At 43.7% G+C, this 15,383-nt stretch overlaps 1 protein-coding gene across 1 annotated transcript in view; it reads right to left on the reverse strand.

The window, feature by feature from the left end:
* Window positions 1-2,476: 2,476 nt before the first annotated feature.
* Window positions 2,477-15,383, reverse strand: part of igsf8 (immunoglobulin superfamily, member 8) — a 31,581-nt gene continuing 18,674 nt past the window's right edge. Inside the window, exons 5-9 of the mRNA XM_014133993.3 lie at window positions 10,682-10,866; window positions 10,088-10,349; window positions 9,324-9,610; window positions 8,901-9,081; window positions 2,477-8,522 (exon numbers count right to left, since the gene is read on the reverse strand). Coding sequence (XP_013989468.1) covers window positions 8,395-8,522; window positions 8,901-9,081; window positions 9,324-9,610; window positions 10,088-10,349; window positions 10,682-10,866 — 1,043 coding nt within the window. The 3' untranslated portion in view covers window positions 2,477-8,394. The remainder of the gene's footprint in view (window positions 8,523-8,900; window positions 9,082-9,323; window positions 9,611-10,087; window positions 10,350-10,681; window positions 10,867-15,383) is intronic.

Here is a 15,383-nt window from a genome sequence, read left to right on the forward strand (position 1 = left end):
ATTTCAAAAAGGCTATACGGCAAAAGCATAACATTAGAATATGTTATGACAGCGCCTAAACATGAAAAACCACACAGCCATTTTCCAAGCAAGGAGAGACGTCACAAAAACCAGGAATACAGCTAAAATTAATCACTAACCTTTGATGATCTTCATCAGATGACACTCCCAGGACTCAATGTTACAAAATACATGTATGTTTTGTTCGATAAAGTTCATATTTATATCCATAAACCCCATTTTACATTGGCGCGTGATTTTCATAAAATGTATTCCCACCAAAACCTCCGGTGAATGAGCACATCAATTTACAAAAATACTCATCATAAACGTTGATCAAATTTACAATAGTTATTGAAAGAATTATAGATACTCTTCTCCTTAATGCAACCGCTGTGTCAGATTTTAAAATAGCTTTACGGCAAAAGCACATTTTTCAATATTCTGAGTACAGAGCTCAGCCATCAAAGCAAGCTATACAGTTACCCACCAAGTTCTGGAGTCAACTAAACTCAGAATTAGTATATTAGTATTATAAATCTTCCCTTACCTTTGCTAATCTACGTCGGAATGCACTCCCAGGACTCCCCCTTCCGCAATAAATGTTATTTTTGTTCGAAATACTCCATATTTATGTCCAAATACCTCCTTTTGTTCGAGCGTTCAGATCACTATCCAAAGCCATAATGCATGAGCGTAAAACCAGAGACAAAAAGTCAAAATGTTCCATTACCGTTCGTAGAAACATGTCAAACGATGTTTACAATAAATCCTTAGGGTGTTTTTAACATAAAACGTCGATAATATTCCAACCGGACAATAGTGTATTCATTACAGAGGGAAAAGAAGGAGTGGCGCGCCAACGTGCCAGCGCAGTAAACAACTCACTGGTCCCAGGCAGTCCACTGATTGACTGAGCTCCTATTCTCTGCCCAGTAACAATGGATGCATGAAACAAGTTTCTAAAGGCTGTTGTCAGCCAATGGAAGCCTTAGGAAGTGCAAAATGACCCCACAGACACTAGTTTGAATAAGGATTAGATACAAGTACAAGTCACTTCCTGGTTGGATTTTTTCTCAGGTTTTTGCCTGCCATATGAGTTCTGTTATACTCACAGACATCATTCAAACAGTTTTGGAAACGTCAGAGTGTTTTCTATCCAAATCTACTAATAATATGCATATCATACCAGGCAGTTTAATTTGGGCACGTATTCATCTGAATTTCTGAATACTGCCCCCTAATCCCAAAAAAGTTGAAATCTATCAAAACAATTGTATTAATCTACTAGGGACAAACTTCTGCAGGGTTTATACAGAAACAAGCAATTAGAAATGTATTTGATGTGTGAATAACTAGAGCACCCTTTGATAGTACGTTTGATACGTTTCTTTGATAGTACGTTTCTTTGATAGGGTTTTGGCTCTGGCCTCTGAGATGTGGGAGCACTAGTGGTCCTGGGGGGGGCAGTGCCCCTGTGACAACAATTATGGACCCCCTTGTGCCCCCCCTAAATGTGGAGTATGAAATAATTTTTAAATAACACATTTTTGCTTTCTTTTTTTACATCCATTATTAGACAGTGGCAACGATGATGATTATGAACATGGTCTTTTGCCTGCTAATGCCTGCAATGCAGTGAAGAAAACGATATGACAACAATAACGTCTAATGTAACTGGCCCCTCTAACAGTACAACTGGCCCCAGCTTGGCCCCCCCAGTTGAAATGGTCTAGAACCGCCACGGTGACTGACGGAACAGAGCAATACTTCGGCCAGAGACGGAAGAGTAAGCGAGACATCTCACTCGCTCCTTTTTTCCCTGGTTTATACAGTCAATGAAGTACGCGGACCAGACACAGCGGCTAATGCATTGGTGGCTGTGGGAGAGCAACGCTTTACGCAGACCGGAACTGTGACCATTTTTTAAAACGGTAAACGGCCTGTGTGGAACATCTTTATTTATCAACCATCTTTGGCTCGGCTAAGAGATGCGCGCACTACTTTTTATTTTTATTGAACCTTTGTTTAACTAGGCAAGTCGGTTAAGAACAAATTGTTATTTACAATGACGGCCTACACCGTGTACTTTCGAACTCCAGGGTTTGACGGTCACAAAGGAAATAGCATAGAAAATCAAGCAACGCAAAAGCCGGACAAAACATTTACATTAAAATGACGAACCTTACCTCTCTCACCACGAATCAATTCATAAGTAGTTTGATGGTCTATGGCATGGCGATATAGACCTAAACTAGTGGCTCTGGTCGAGGTTTCCTGAGCGATACGTTTTGATTACGTAAATTACGTCATAAATCAGTTTACTTTCTCGATTACGTGCGATACAGACGGTGCATTGCAATAAAATATCAAATACATTGAAAAGTAGACGAGCGCTAAAGTCACCGGAACTGTCTTTGTTAGGTGCGAGCCTGTAATACTAGATAATCCTACAACAATAACAACAACACATGCCTACAGTAAATCAGGAGTGGTTTATTGATTTTATCAAATGGCAGCAAAATAAAACTCAACATTAAATACAAATGAAAAACAGAACAGAAGGTGGTCATTAAAGCAGTAAACAAAGTGTTTATAAACAGCATAATAACACCATATTACAGTGGTTGGGTAGTGGCACACTAACACCAGGAGACATACACACAAACTGCTCTATGTCAATAGCAGGGGTGGTAATGAAAAAGTCACTCAGGTAAAACCATGTTAAAGTAATACCTTTTTAAAGATAACTTCCTGAAATTGTTGCAACCCCTATTACTAGCCTGTTCAACCTCTCTTTCGTATCGTCTGAGATCCCCAAAGATTGGAAAGCTGCCGCGGTCATCCCCCTCTTCAAAGGGGGAGACACTCTAGACCTAAACTGCTACAGACCTATATCTATCCTACCCTGTCTTTCTAAGGTCTTTGAAAGCCAAGTTAACAAAGAGAACACCGAACATTTCGAATCGCACCGCACCCTCTCCGCTATGCAATCTGGTTTCAGAGCTGGTCATGGGTGCACCTCAGCCAAGGTCCTAAACGATATCTTAACCGCCATCGATAAGAAACAATACTGTGCTGCCGTATTCATTGACCTGGCCAAAGCTTTCGACTCTGTCAATCACCACATCCTCATCGGCAGACTCAATAGCCTTGGTTTATCAAATGATTGCCTCGCCTGGTTCACCAACTACTTTTCCGATAGAGTTCAGTGTGTCAAATCTGAGGGCCTGTTGTCCGGACCTCTGGCAGTCTCTATGGGGGTGCCACAGGGTTCAATTCTCTGGCCGACTCTCTTCTCTGTATACATAAATGATGTTGCTCTTGCTGCTGGTGATTCTCTGATCCACCTCTACGCAGACGACACCATTCTGTATACTTCTGGCCCTTCTTTGGACACTGTGTTAACTAACATCCAGATGAGCTTCAATGCCATACAACACTCCTTCCATGGCCTCCAACTGCTCTAAAACGCAAGTAAAACTAAATGCATGCTCTTCAACCGATCGCTGCCTACACCTTACCGCCCGCCCAGCATCACTACTCTGGACGGTTCTAACTTAGAATATGTGGACAACTACAAATACCTAGGTGTCTGGTTAGACTGTAAACTCTCCTTCCAGACTCACATTAAGCATCTCCAATCCAAAATTAAATCTAGAATCGGCTTCCTATATCGCAACAAAGCATCCTTCACTCATGCTGCCTAACATACCCTCGTAAAACTGACCATCCTACCGATCCTCGACTTCGGTGATGTCATCTATAAAATAGCCTCCAAACACTCTACTCAACAAACTGGATGCAGTCTATCACAGTGCCATCCGTTTTGTCACCAAAGTCCCATACACTACCCACCATTGCAACCTGTACGCTCTCGTTGGTTGGCCCTCACTTCCTACTCATCGCCAAACCCACTGGTTCCAGGTCATCTACCAGACCCTGCTAGGTAAAGTCCGCCTTATCTCAGCTCACTGGGCACCATAGCAGCACCCACCCGTAGCACGCGCTCCAGCAGGTATATCTCACTGGTCACCCCCAAAGCCAATTCTTCCTTTGGTCGTCTTTCCTTCCAGTTCTCTGCTGCCAATGACTGGAACGAACTGCAAACATCTCTGAAGCTGGAGACTCATATCTCCCTCACCAGCTTTAAGCACCAGCTGTCAGAGCAGCTCACAGATCACTGCACCTGTACATAGTCCATCTGTAAACAGCCCATCTATCTACCTACCTCATCCCCATACTGTATTTATTTATTTATCTTGCTCCTTTGCACCCCAGTATCTCTACTTGCACATTCATCTTCTGCACATCTACCATTCCAGTGTTTAATTGCTATATTGTAATTACTTCGCCACCATGGCCTATTTATTGCCTTAACTTACCTCATTTGCACTCACTGTATATAGACTTTTTGTTTTCTTTTGTTCTGCTGTATTATTGACTGTATGTTTTGTTTATTCCATGTGTAACTCTGTGTTGTTGTATGTGTCGAATTGCTACGCTTTTTCTTGGCCAGGTCGCAGTTGCAAATGAGAACTTGTTCTCAACTAGCCTACCTGGTTAAATAAAGGTGAAATTAAAAATTTCAAAATAAAAATTTTACATGTCAACATTATTTGTCTTATTTCACCCCCCCAATAATGAAACACGGAAACAGAAATACAATTTCAGGAAGTTGCTGAAGCCTCGACAGTGGGCCATTCATCATGTTTGCAATCCCATAGGGCTCTGGTCAAAAGCAGTGCACTAAATAGGGAATAGGGTGCCAGAGGGCTCTGCTCAAAAGCAGTGCACTAAATAGGGAATAGGGTGCTATTTGGAACACACAACAATTTCAAAAAGTGGCTTTAGCTGCAGTTTGGTCAGTGTGCCAGTCACCATATTTACAGCCAGTCAGGCAGGGACAAGCAGGAGCAGGGTATTAAATAAACCAAACACCACAGTGATGATACACTGCGATAACACAGTGGGGGAGGGGTTACAGAGAGGGCTGAACCCATAAACATGGGGATTAAGGAAAGAGAGGAGCAGTGAACATCTATTCAGTTACTTTCACTTGGAGCACTCTGTTCTCTCTCTATCCAGCGCTGATCTCTCTCTCCCCCACTCTCTCTCTATCCAGTGCTACTCTCCGTCTCTCCCCTTCTCCTCTCTCTCCCTCCCACTCGCTCTGCCCACTCCCCACCTCTCTCTAGTGCTACTCTCTGTCTCTACCCTTCCCCTCTCTCTCTCTCTCTCTCCCTCTTTCCCGTCTGTCCAGTGCTGCTGTGGTGAATGTGATCACGTGGTGGAGCAAGCCAGGGGCATCGTTCAAAGGGAAGAGAGCTAGAGGATAAACCAGCTTTTTCACCAGTTGATCTCTGGAAGTATTTGGCTCACAGTCCAGAACATGGCAGATCACTGTTTTTCATAAAGTATGACTACCACTAATACGAATCATAATCAGTGGCTTTTAGTAGTGGCCTTACTAGAGTCAGACTAATACAGTCATTCTATTCCTATGGGCTGGAGAGAGACAGAGAGAGAGAGAGAGGGAGAGACAGAGGGAGAGACAGAAAGAGAGAGAGAGAGAGAGAGGGAGAAAGAGAGAGAAAGAGAGAGAGCGAGAGAGAGACAGAAAGAGAGAGGGAGAGAGAGAGAGAGGGAGAGACAGAAAGAAAGAGAGACAGAGAGAGAGACAGAGAGAGAGAGGGGTTGGTTCAGAGCCATGTGTTTAAAATAGTTTGTTGTTGTTTGTAGAGGATTTCTGAATATTTGTCTCTGGGTCGGTCGGTTTGAGATTTATCCATCCAAAGGGAGTCTGGGGCATGTTGTTGGTCATAGTGGACAGAGGGACTTGATATTAGAGTCCATCTCTCTGTCATCTCACCCAGCCTACCCCAGAATAAACTTTTTATTTTTTTATTTATTTAACTAAGAACAATTAAGAACAAATTCTTATTTACAATGACGGCCTACCCCAGACGATGCTGGGCCAATTATGCACCGCCCTATCAGACTCCCAATCACAGTCAGATGTGATGCAGCCTGGATTCGAACCAGATACTGCAGTGACGCCTCTTGCACTGAGATGCAGTGTCTTAGACCACTGCGCCACTCGGGATGCCAAACTTCAGTCGAAGAAAACACCCTGAACTTGGAAGTTATCACTTATTCAGGAGACTGCATTACAGAACATTCAGAGAGAAATGTGCCCTGTGCAGACAGTAGAATAGGGAATAATACCAGGTCTATGTGTGACACTCTGCAGCATCCCAAATGGTTGAATCCCACTTAGCTTTATAGACCCGTGGTGTTTGGGGTCTCAGCCAACCCTACCCAGGCCTGTCATCTGACCCACATGGCTGCCCAGAGGAGAGGAGAGAACATCCTATCCTAGTACCTCAGGGCACAGCTGTTCCATAGGACAACAACACGTGGCAACAGTCTTCCTGTTTACTGGCTGTGTCATAAAAATATTCACCGTTTTTCTTCACTATTTCTTTTCTTCTTCTTCATTTGACCACGAAAACACAAAATTGGAAAGAAATAATAACACAAAATGAATCAATCAGGAATCAACTATAAACCATTTCCTAAATGGTTTAAAAAAGACTACACTAAGAGAACAGAACAGCAACATGACTTTACACTGAAACAACAGTCAGTAACTATTCAACAAGTTTGAATGGTTCCTGGGAAAATGGTTTCTGTCTCGTACAGCCACTGTACGAGTCTGCCAAGCGAGACTCGTTTTGGTCCAAGTGCTTTAAGAACAAACAGACAGCCATTGAATGTTAAAGTCATCCACTCAGCTCACGGACAAGCACAGCATTTCAAGTAGGGTCTCATCTTATCTTAAGTTTTAGAAGTAAAACGAATCTCTCTGGTGTATACCGTAACAACACACAGAATTCAGCTTAGTGCATGGATGCTTACTATCGTATATTAACTCTCTTCATAAATGTCTAAAATAGATACAGAAACAACTTTTAATTTATTTTACTCGGTTTAGCAGACCGTCTGGAATGCTTGGTTATTGTTCTTCTCCGTGTCCTAACCCGATCCTAGACGTTAGTCCCATCTTGACAACGCTTACGTTTAGCACCATAGATAAACAATAGGAATTGGCAAAACGGAACAAACAAATCTGGGATCAGGCTCATACAAACAATGGCAGTGTTAACTAGTGTAGACCAGTATTTACAGAGTGTTGATTTGAATACAGGAAGTGTACTTTAAGTTCCCTGTCCTGATATAGCTGTCTAGGTATTCAGTGCCTTAAGTGGAATTAAAAAGATTCTGCTAGTCAATTTCATTTGACAGCACTACGGTTTCTATACAGTGGCAGTGTTCACTTCGTAGCGATAAAACACAGGCCTAACTCTAGCACTGCTGGTACTGCTGAGATGGGCTTTCGTTAGACCAGAGAGACTGTTGCTAGTAGTAGTGACAGTGTAAGACCTACGCTACTTTAACATGCATTGCATTAAATCTTCAATCATATATCACAGCGTTGTCCAACTCCGGTCCTTGAGTACGCCCAATAGTACATATTTTTCGTTGTGGCCCGGGACAAGCACACCTGATTCTACCTGTCAACTAATCATCAAGCCCTTGACAAGTTGAATCAGGTGCTTTTGTCCAGGGCTACGACAAAAAAAGATGTACTATTGGGCGTACTCAAGGACCGGAGTTGGGCAACACAGATATATCATTTAACAATCATGCCAAACGAACCATACACAATATAACAGAAACAACTTTAACGCTAACGTCGTATGAATATATAAACCATACCTCTTGTGAGGGGGTGGTTGCCAAGGAAAATAAATAAACAAAAGAGATAACTAATCAGTGTCTCTTCTAAGTCAATATTTCTATTTGACCTACTTCAACACTGGACAGCTGAGCATTGTCCATTTGTGACGGTGTTGACATATCAAACACCTAAATGGTTTTGTACAGTACTGAGCCGAACCAAGCTGTTCTGTGCTGGCCATCATTGTTGTCGGAGCCGTGCTGAATAAGAGCCAGCTGTTTGGTTAGGTTGCTATGGAAGTCTGAAAACAGGTTCATACGGTGGGTTTTATATATTACAGAAACAAGCTGGATGCAACATATTATGAACAAGTGGAAATGGTTTGGGTACCATGTGAAACAATCAAATGTCTGTATGACCGGTAGGACCAGTAGTGATCGTGTCTTCTCTTGGTCACTGTCCCAGATTAGACCAACACTTTATGTTACATAGTATATTGACATCTCTATGTGGACATCGTGTAGGTCTGACAGTTCCAATTTCTTTCTTTGAAACTTTTTTTAAAGTCCACTAGTTATTTTTTTAATTTTTTTAACCTATTTGTCGATTACCCTTCAGTGAACTTATACGTTGTCGTGACTTCCTACTTCCTATTTCGGGGAGCGTTGTCTAGCCAATCGATTCATGAAGCAACAGGTTACCGTGGCGATGATGACCACGCCCACAAACAAGGCAGAGGACATGCCCACAACCAAGGGGATGAGGAGCAGGTCGGCCGCTGCAGAAACAGAGAGAGAAGAGAGGAGAGAGAGGAGAGGAATGAGTTAGTCAAGTTCGGGAAAACGACTAGCTTTCCGCATAAACCGTTTAATTTACAATTGGGAGTATTAGACAGAATGCCAGTATTAGACAGGATAGGTTAGCCATGTTTCAAAGATGACTATCTATGATACCTAATAACTGTTGGCTAACAGCCTCCAAAAGACAGTGAGTTGGAGAGTGAAAACAGAAGAGAGACACTTCCTGACTACCGTCAGTGATTCACAGAGTCACTCTTTTGTATTAGGGAACTGATGTTGAGTGTGTCTGCTGCAGTGATTCGTCGCCACTCGCTGTATGTAAAATAGCTAGCAGTCCCAGACCCAGTGAGACTCACCTCTGGCGTACAGGTAGACTCTAACACCCTCTGATTGGGCCTTGGCCCCGGTGTTGTACCATCCCCCACGGGGGTCTTGTCCCCACACCTCAGCCTGGCAGACAAACAGGCCCTGGTCCTGGTCCTGGGCAGAGAAGATCCTCAGCCTGTAGGTGCCTGGAGACACCCGGTCCATACTGACCTGTAGTCCAAAAAGAAAACACAACGGAAGTCATTTAGTAGATGTATTTTAGCAGACAGTGTTATCTAGAGAAATACAGTGCATTCAAATAAGGTAGGTAAGACAACTACATACTAGTCATTACAATTGTTTTATCTTTGATATATTTAATTGTGTTATCCTTGATAGTTTTCTTAAAAAGGGTATATATTGACTGTATGTATTTTTTTTTTTTTAACTGCCAAATAAATTTAACCAATCACCTCAGAGCTGTGATTCTTATGTGGCCTGGACAGGCCCTCATAGGTAAGAGAGGCCAACACCCTCCCCTTCTCCTCTACTGACGGCTTGTCACCACCCTTCTCTATGACCACGCCCCCTACTGTAGCCCCACCCTCCTGGGCCGGGAGGACCGCCCTCTGCAGCCATTGGACCTCCACCTGTGCAGGGCCGGTGGTTACCACGGATACGTTGCAGAGCAGGGTGACGGTATCACCTCTCTTCAAGAGGGGGCCGCGGGGAAGGTTGGCTACTGCTGACACCTTGACCTCTGTAGGGACGCAGGGACAGAGAGAGAGAGAGAGATGCTTGTCATTCAATTAAGTTCAATTAGCATCAACTTACATCAATTAGGTTAACATTGGTTCAATTCAAATGAGGTATTTGGTTGTTAATTCAAATCAAACCAGTCATGGCAATGCTCATGTTAATGTAGTATCCTTGTTTACAAACTACTGCCCAACCTCGTAGTAGGTCAAGTGGTTTTAGTCTCTTCGCTTTACCAGGACAACTTCCAGAATCCTGACTTAACTTGTATATATACCCACTGGCTGTAGTTCCCAGGATCCCCCTCTGCTAGAGGGGTGCAATTACTTACTCATCCCTCATGGATTTAAACACATTGGATTGGTGTTAAGTAGATTGAGGGAGTTTTCTCCATTATACCAACACATCCTTTTAACTCCACGAGGAGGAGTGAACTAGGCCACAGTTTGTGGTGGTCTTGTGTGTCTGTCTTTTCTCTTACCTTTGGTCTTGAGGTTGATGCTGACCCCCTCAGACCTCTGTGTGAGGGTAGCAGCACTGGAGGGTCCCGGGTTAAGCCTCCCAGCGTAGACGCTCACAGCACAGCGGTACACCCCTGTGTCAGCTGGGTGGGCAGAGAACAACCTGAGAGAGTACCGTCCTTCCACCTCCTTCTCCATGGAACCCCCTCCACCCCGACCGGCTCGGCTGGAGTCATCCCCCCAGCTCACCACCCCGTCTGGGCCGTACCGGGCCACCTCCACCTGGGAGAGGGGACAGACAGAGATAGAGATAGACAGAAAGGTTAACCTGAGTGGTGTTTGGAAAACGACTAGCCAATCAAGCATTATTTACTTTACAATCCTAAATAACTGTAGACCAATAGCCTTCCTGGCTCCAAATAATACGTTTTATCTTCACTAGGAAGCATTACATACTATCAATAGCAGCAGCAAATAGCTGCATTTTTTTGCCAAAGTTTTCAATTTCATAATTAAAAACACAAAGTCATACAAGAATTGGACAACTCTGTAAGGACTTCCTCAGCGGGCTAAAAGGAAGATACTAATAACCAATAACAATAATCAATACCAACCTCCACCCCTCCACCCGTCAATGCCCTGTCCTCGCTGCTCACGGTGCCCCTCCTCATCCACTGGACCAGCAGGCCCGAGCGGCCCCCAGGGGCCAAACCAGACACCTCGCAGGTCAGAGTGAGAGGGGAGCCTAACTGGAGAGTTACCTCACCTCGCGGAGTGGACGTAACGGTCAGGGAGTCAGCTGGAAGGAGGGAGAGGAGGGGTAAAGGAGGAAGAGGAGGGAGAGGAGGGAGTAAAGGAGGAAGAGGAGGGGGTAAAGGAGGAGGAAGAGGTAAAGGAGGGAGAGGAGGGGGTAAAGGAGGAGGAAGAGGAGGGGGTAAAGGAGGAAGAGGATAAAGGAGGAAGGAGAGGAGGGGGTAAAGGAGGAAGAGGAGGGAGAGGATAAAGGAGGAGGGAGAGGAGGGGGTAAAAGAGGAGGAAGAGGAGGGGGAGGATAAAGGAGGAGGGAGAGGAGGGGGTAAAAGAGGAGGAAGAGGAGGGGGAGGATAAAGGAGGAGGAGAGGAAGGGGTAAAGGAGGAAGAGGAGGGAGAGGATAAAGGAGGAGGGAGAGGAGGGGGTAAAGGAGGAGGGAAAGGAGGGGTAAAAGAGGAGGAAGAGGAGGGGTTAAGGAGGAGGAGGAGGGAGAGCGGAGAAAATAAACAAGAAGTGCATGATTTAAAATGTGTTCGCTCTGCATTCAAACTAACTTAATTTGTTCATTGTCAATAAAGGTTTATTTGCATATAGCAAGTTCTCCCACTGAAGTTGAATGCATCGCAAAATTCATCCTAAAAGAGGATACTCGTAAGATCTCATCTATCAACAATACACTCTGTAAACTATGTTTGCTATTTGATGAAACGCTTCAGTTCAGTTTATAAATCTCTTCTTAACTGTAATCTGTCCAACAACAACACAACCTAGACCAGAGAGGAGAAAACCAGGTCTATTGTCTAACAGACTATAGAGACTATAATATAATGAATTAGACACGATAAGAACCAGGTCTATTGTCTAACAGACTATAGAGACTATAATAGAATGAAGTAGAGCAGTGTCTGGCTGACACCATAAGAACCAGGTCTATTGTCTAACAGACTATAGAGACTATAATAGAATGAAGTAGAGCAGTGTCTGGCTGACACCATAAGAACCAGGTCTATTGTCTAACAGACTATAGAGACTATAATATAATGAAGTAGAGCAGTGTCTGGCTGACACCATAAGAACCAGGTCTATTGTCTAACAGACTATAGAGACTATAATAGAATGAAGTAGAGCAGTGTCTGGCTGACACCATAAGAACCAGGTCTATTGTCTAACAGACTATAGAGACTATAATAGAATGAAGTACAGCAGTGTCTGGCTGACACCATAAGAACCAGGTCTATTGTCTAACAGACTATAGAGACTATAATAGAATGAAGTAGAGCAGTGTCTGGCTGACACCATAAGAACCAGGTCTATTGTCTAACAGACTATAGAGACTATAATAGAATGAAGTAGAGCAGTGTCTGGCTGACACCATAAGAACCAGGTCTATTGTCTAACAGACTATAGAGACTATAATAGAATGAAGTAGAGCAGTGTCTGGCTGACACCATAAGAACACACAGACCCTCAGTGGGGAACTACAATACTGGAACTTCTGCTACAACAACTGTTACATTCTGCTGTGCTTTCACTACACACCCTACCACACACCCTACCACACACTACACACCTCACCACACACCCTACCACACACCTCACCACACACACCTCACCACACACTACACACCTCACCACACACCTCACCACACACCTCACCACACACCCCACCACACACTACACCACACACCCCACACCTCACCACACACCCCACCACACACTACACACCTCAACACACACTACACCACACCACACACCTCACCACACACTACACCACACACCCCACACTACAACACACCCCACCACACACCCCACCCCACCACACACTACCACACCACACTACAACACACCCCACCACACCCCACCACACACCCCACCCCACACTACCACACACCCCACCCCACACTACAACACACCCCACCCCACCACACCCCACCACACCCCACCACACACTACAACACACCCCACCCTACAACACACCCCACCCCACCCCACACCCCACCACACACTACACCACACCCCACAACACACTACAACACACCCCACACTACAACACACTACAACACACCCCACACTACAACACACCCCACCACACACCACAACACAACACACCCCACCACACACTACAACACCCCACAACACACTACAACACACCCCACACTACAACACACACTACAACACACCCCACCACACACTACAACACACACTACAACACACCCCACCACAACACACCCCACCACACACTACACAGCTCTACCACACACCCCACCACACACCCCACCACACACTACAACACACACACCCCACCACACACCCCACGGCTCTACAACACACCCACGGCTCGACAACACACACCACAGCTCTAAAACACACACCACAGCTCTACACCACAGCTCTAAAACACACCACAGCTCTAAAACACACACCACAGCTCTACACCACAGCTCTACATCACTAGAGGTCGACCGATTATGATTTTTCAACGCCGATACCGATACTGGTTATTGGAGGACCGAAAAGGCCGATACTGATTAATCGGCCGATATTTATTTATTTATTTATTTGTAATAATGACAATTACAACAATACTGAATGAACACTTATTTTAACTTAATATAATCAATAAAATCAATTTAGCCTCAAATAAATAATGAAACATGTTCAATTTGATTTAAATAATGCAAAAACAAAGTGTTGGAGAAGAAAGTAAAAGTGCAATATGTGCCATGTAAAAAAGCTAACATTTAAGTTCCTTGCTCAGAACATATGAAAGCTGGTGGTTCCTTTTAACACGAGTCTTCAATATTCCCAGTTAAGATGTTTTAGGTTGTAGTTACAGTGCCTTGCGAAAGTATTCGGCCCCCTTGAACTTTTCGACCTTTTGCCACATTTCAGGCTTCAAACATAAAGATATAAAACTGTAATTTTTTGTGAAGAATCAACAACAAGTGGGACACAATTATGAAGTGGAACGAAATTTATTGGATATTTCTAACTTTTTTAACAAATAAAAAACGGAAAAATTGGCCGTGCAAAATTATTCAGCACCCTTAAGTTAATACTTTGTAGCGCCACCTTTGCTGCGATTACAGCTGTAAGTCGCTTGGGGTATGTCTCTATCAGTTTTGCACATCGAGAGACTGAAATTTTTGCCCATTCCTCCTTGCAAAACAGCTCGAGCTCAGTGAGGTTGGATGGAGAGCGTTTGTGAACAGCAGTTTTCAGTTCTTTCCACAGATTCTCGATTGGATTCAGGTCTGGACTTTGACTTGGCCATTCTAACACCTGGATATGTTTATTTGTGAAGCATTCCATTGTAGATTTTGCTTTATGTTTTGGATCATTGTCTTGTTGGAAGACAAATCTCCGTCCCAGTCTCAGGTCTTTTGCAGACTCCATCAGGTTTTCTTCCAGAATGGTCCTGTATTTGGCTCCATCCATCTTCCCATCAATTTTAACCATCTTCCCTGCCCCTGCTGAAGAAAAGCAGGCCCAAACCATGATGCTGCCACCAACATGTTTGACAGTGGGGATGGTGTGTTCAGGGTGATGAGCTGTGTTGCTTTTACGCCAAACATAACGTTTTGCATTGTTGCCAAAAAGTTTGATTTTGGTTTCATCTGACCAGAGCACCTTCTTCCACATGTTTGGTGTGTCTCCCAGATGGCTAGTGGCAAACTTTAAACGACACTTTTTATGGATATCTTTAAGAAATGGCTTTCTTCTTGCCACTCTTCCATAAAGGCCAGATTTGTGCAGTATACGACTGATTGTTGTCCTATGGACAGAGTCTCCCACCTCAGCTGTAGATCTCTGCAGTTCATCCAGAGTGATCATGGGCCTCTTGGCTGCATCTCTGATCAGTCTTCTCCTTGTATGAGCTGAAAGCCGGGTCTTTGTAGATTTGCAGTGGTCTGATACTCCTTCCATTTCAATATTATCGCTTGCACAGTGCTCCTTGGGATGTTTAAAGCTTGGGAAATCTTTTTGTATCCAAATCCGGCTTTAAACTTCTCCACAACAGTATCTCGGACCTGCCTGGTGTGTTCCTTGTTCTTCATGATGCTCTCTGCGCTTTAAACGGACCTCTGAGACTATCACAGAGCAGGTGCATTTATACGGAGACTTGATTACACACAGGTGGATTCTATTTATCATCATTAGTCATTTAGGTCAACATTGGATCATTCAGAGATCCTCACTGAACTTCTGGAGAGAGTTTGCTGCACTGAAAGTAAAGGGGCTGAATAATTTTGCACGGCCAATTTTTCAGTTTTTTATTTGTTAAAAAAGTTTGAAATATCCAATAAATTTCGTTCCACTTCATAATTGTGTCCCACTTGTTGTTGATTCTTCACAAAAAATTACAGTTTTATATCTTTATGTTTGAAGCCTGAAATGTGGCAAAAGGTCGAAAAGTTCAAGGGGGCCGAATACTTTCGCAAGGCACTGTATTATAGGAATTATAGGACTATTTCTCTCTATACGATTTGTATTTCATATACCTTTGACTATTGGATGTTCTTATAGGCACTTTAGTATTGCCAGTGTAACAGTATAGCTTCCGT

The sequence above is a fragment of the Salmo salar genome, chromosome 12 (genome assembly GCF_965601325.2).
Source record: "Salmo salar chromosome 12, fSalSal1, whole genome shotgun sequence".
In the NCBI taxonomy this organism is placed as follows: Eukaryota; Metazoa; Chordata; class Actinopteri; order Salmoniformes; family Salmonidae; genus Salmo; species Salmo salar.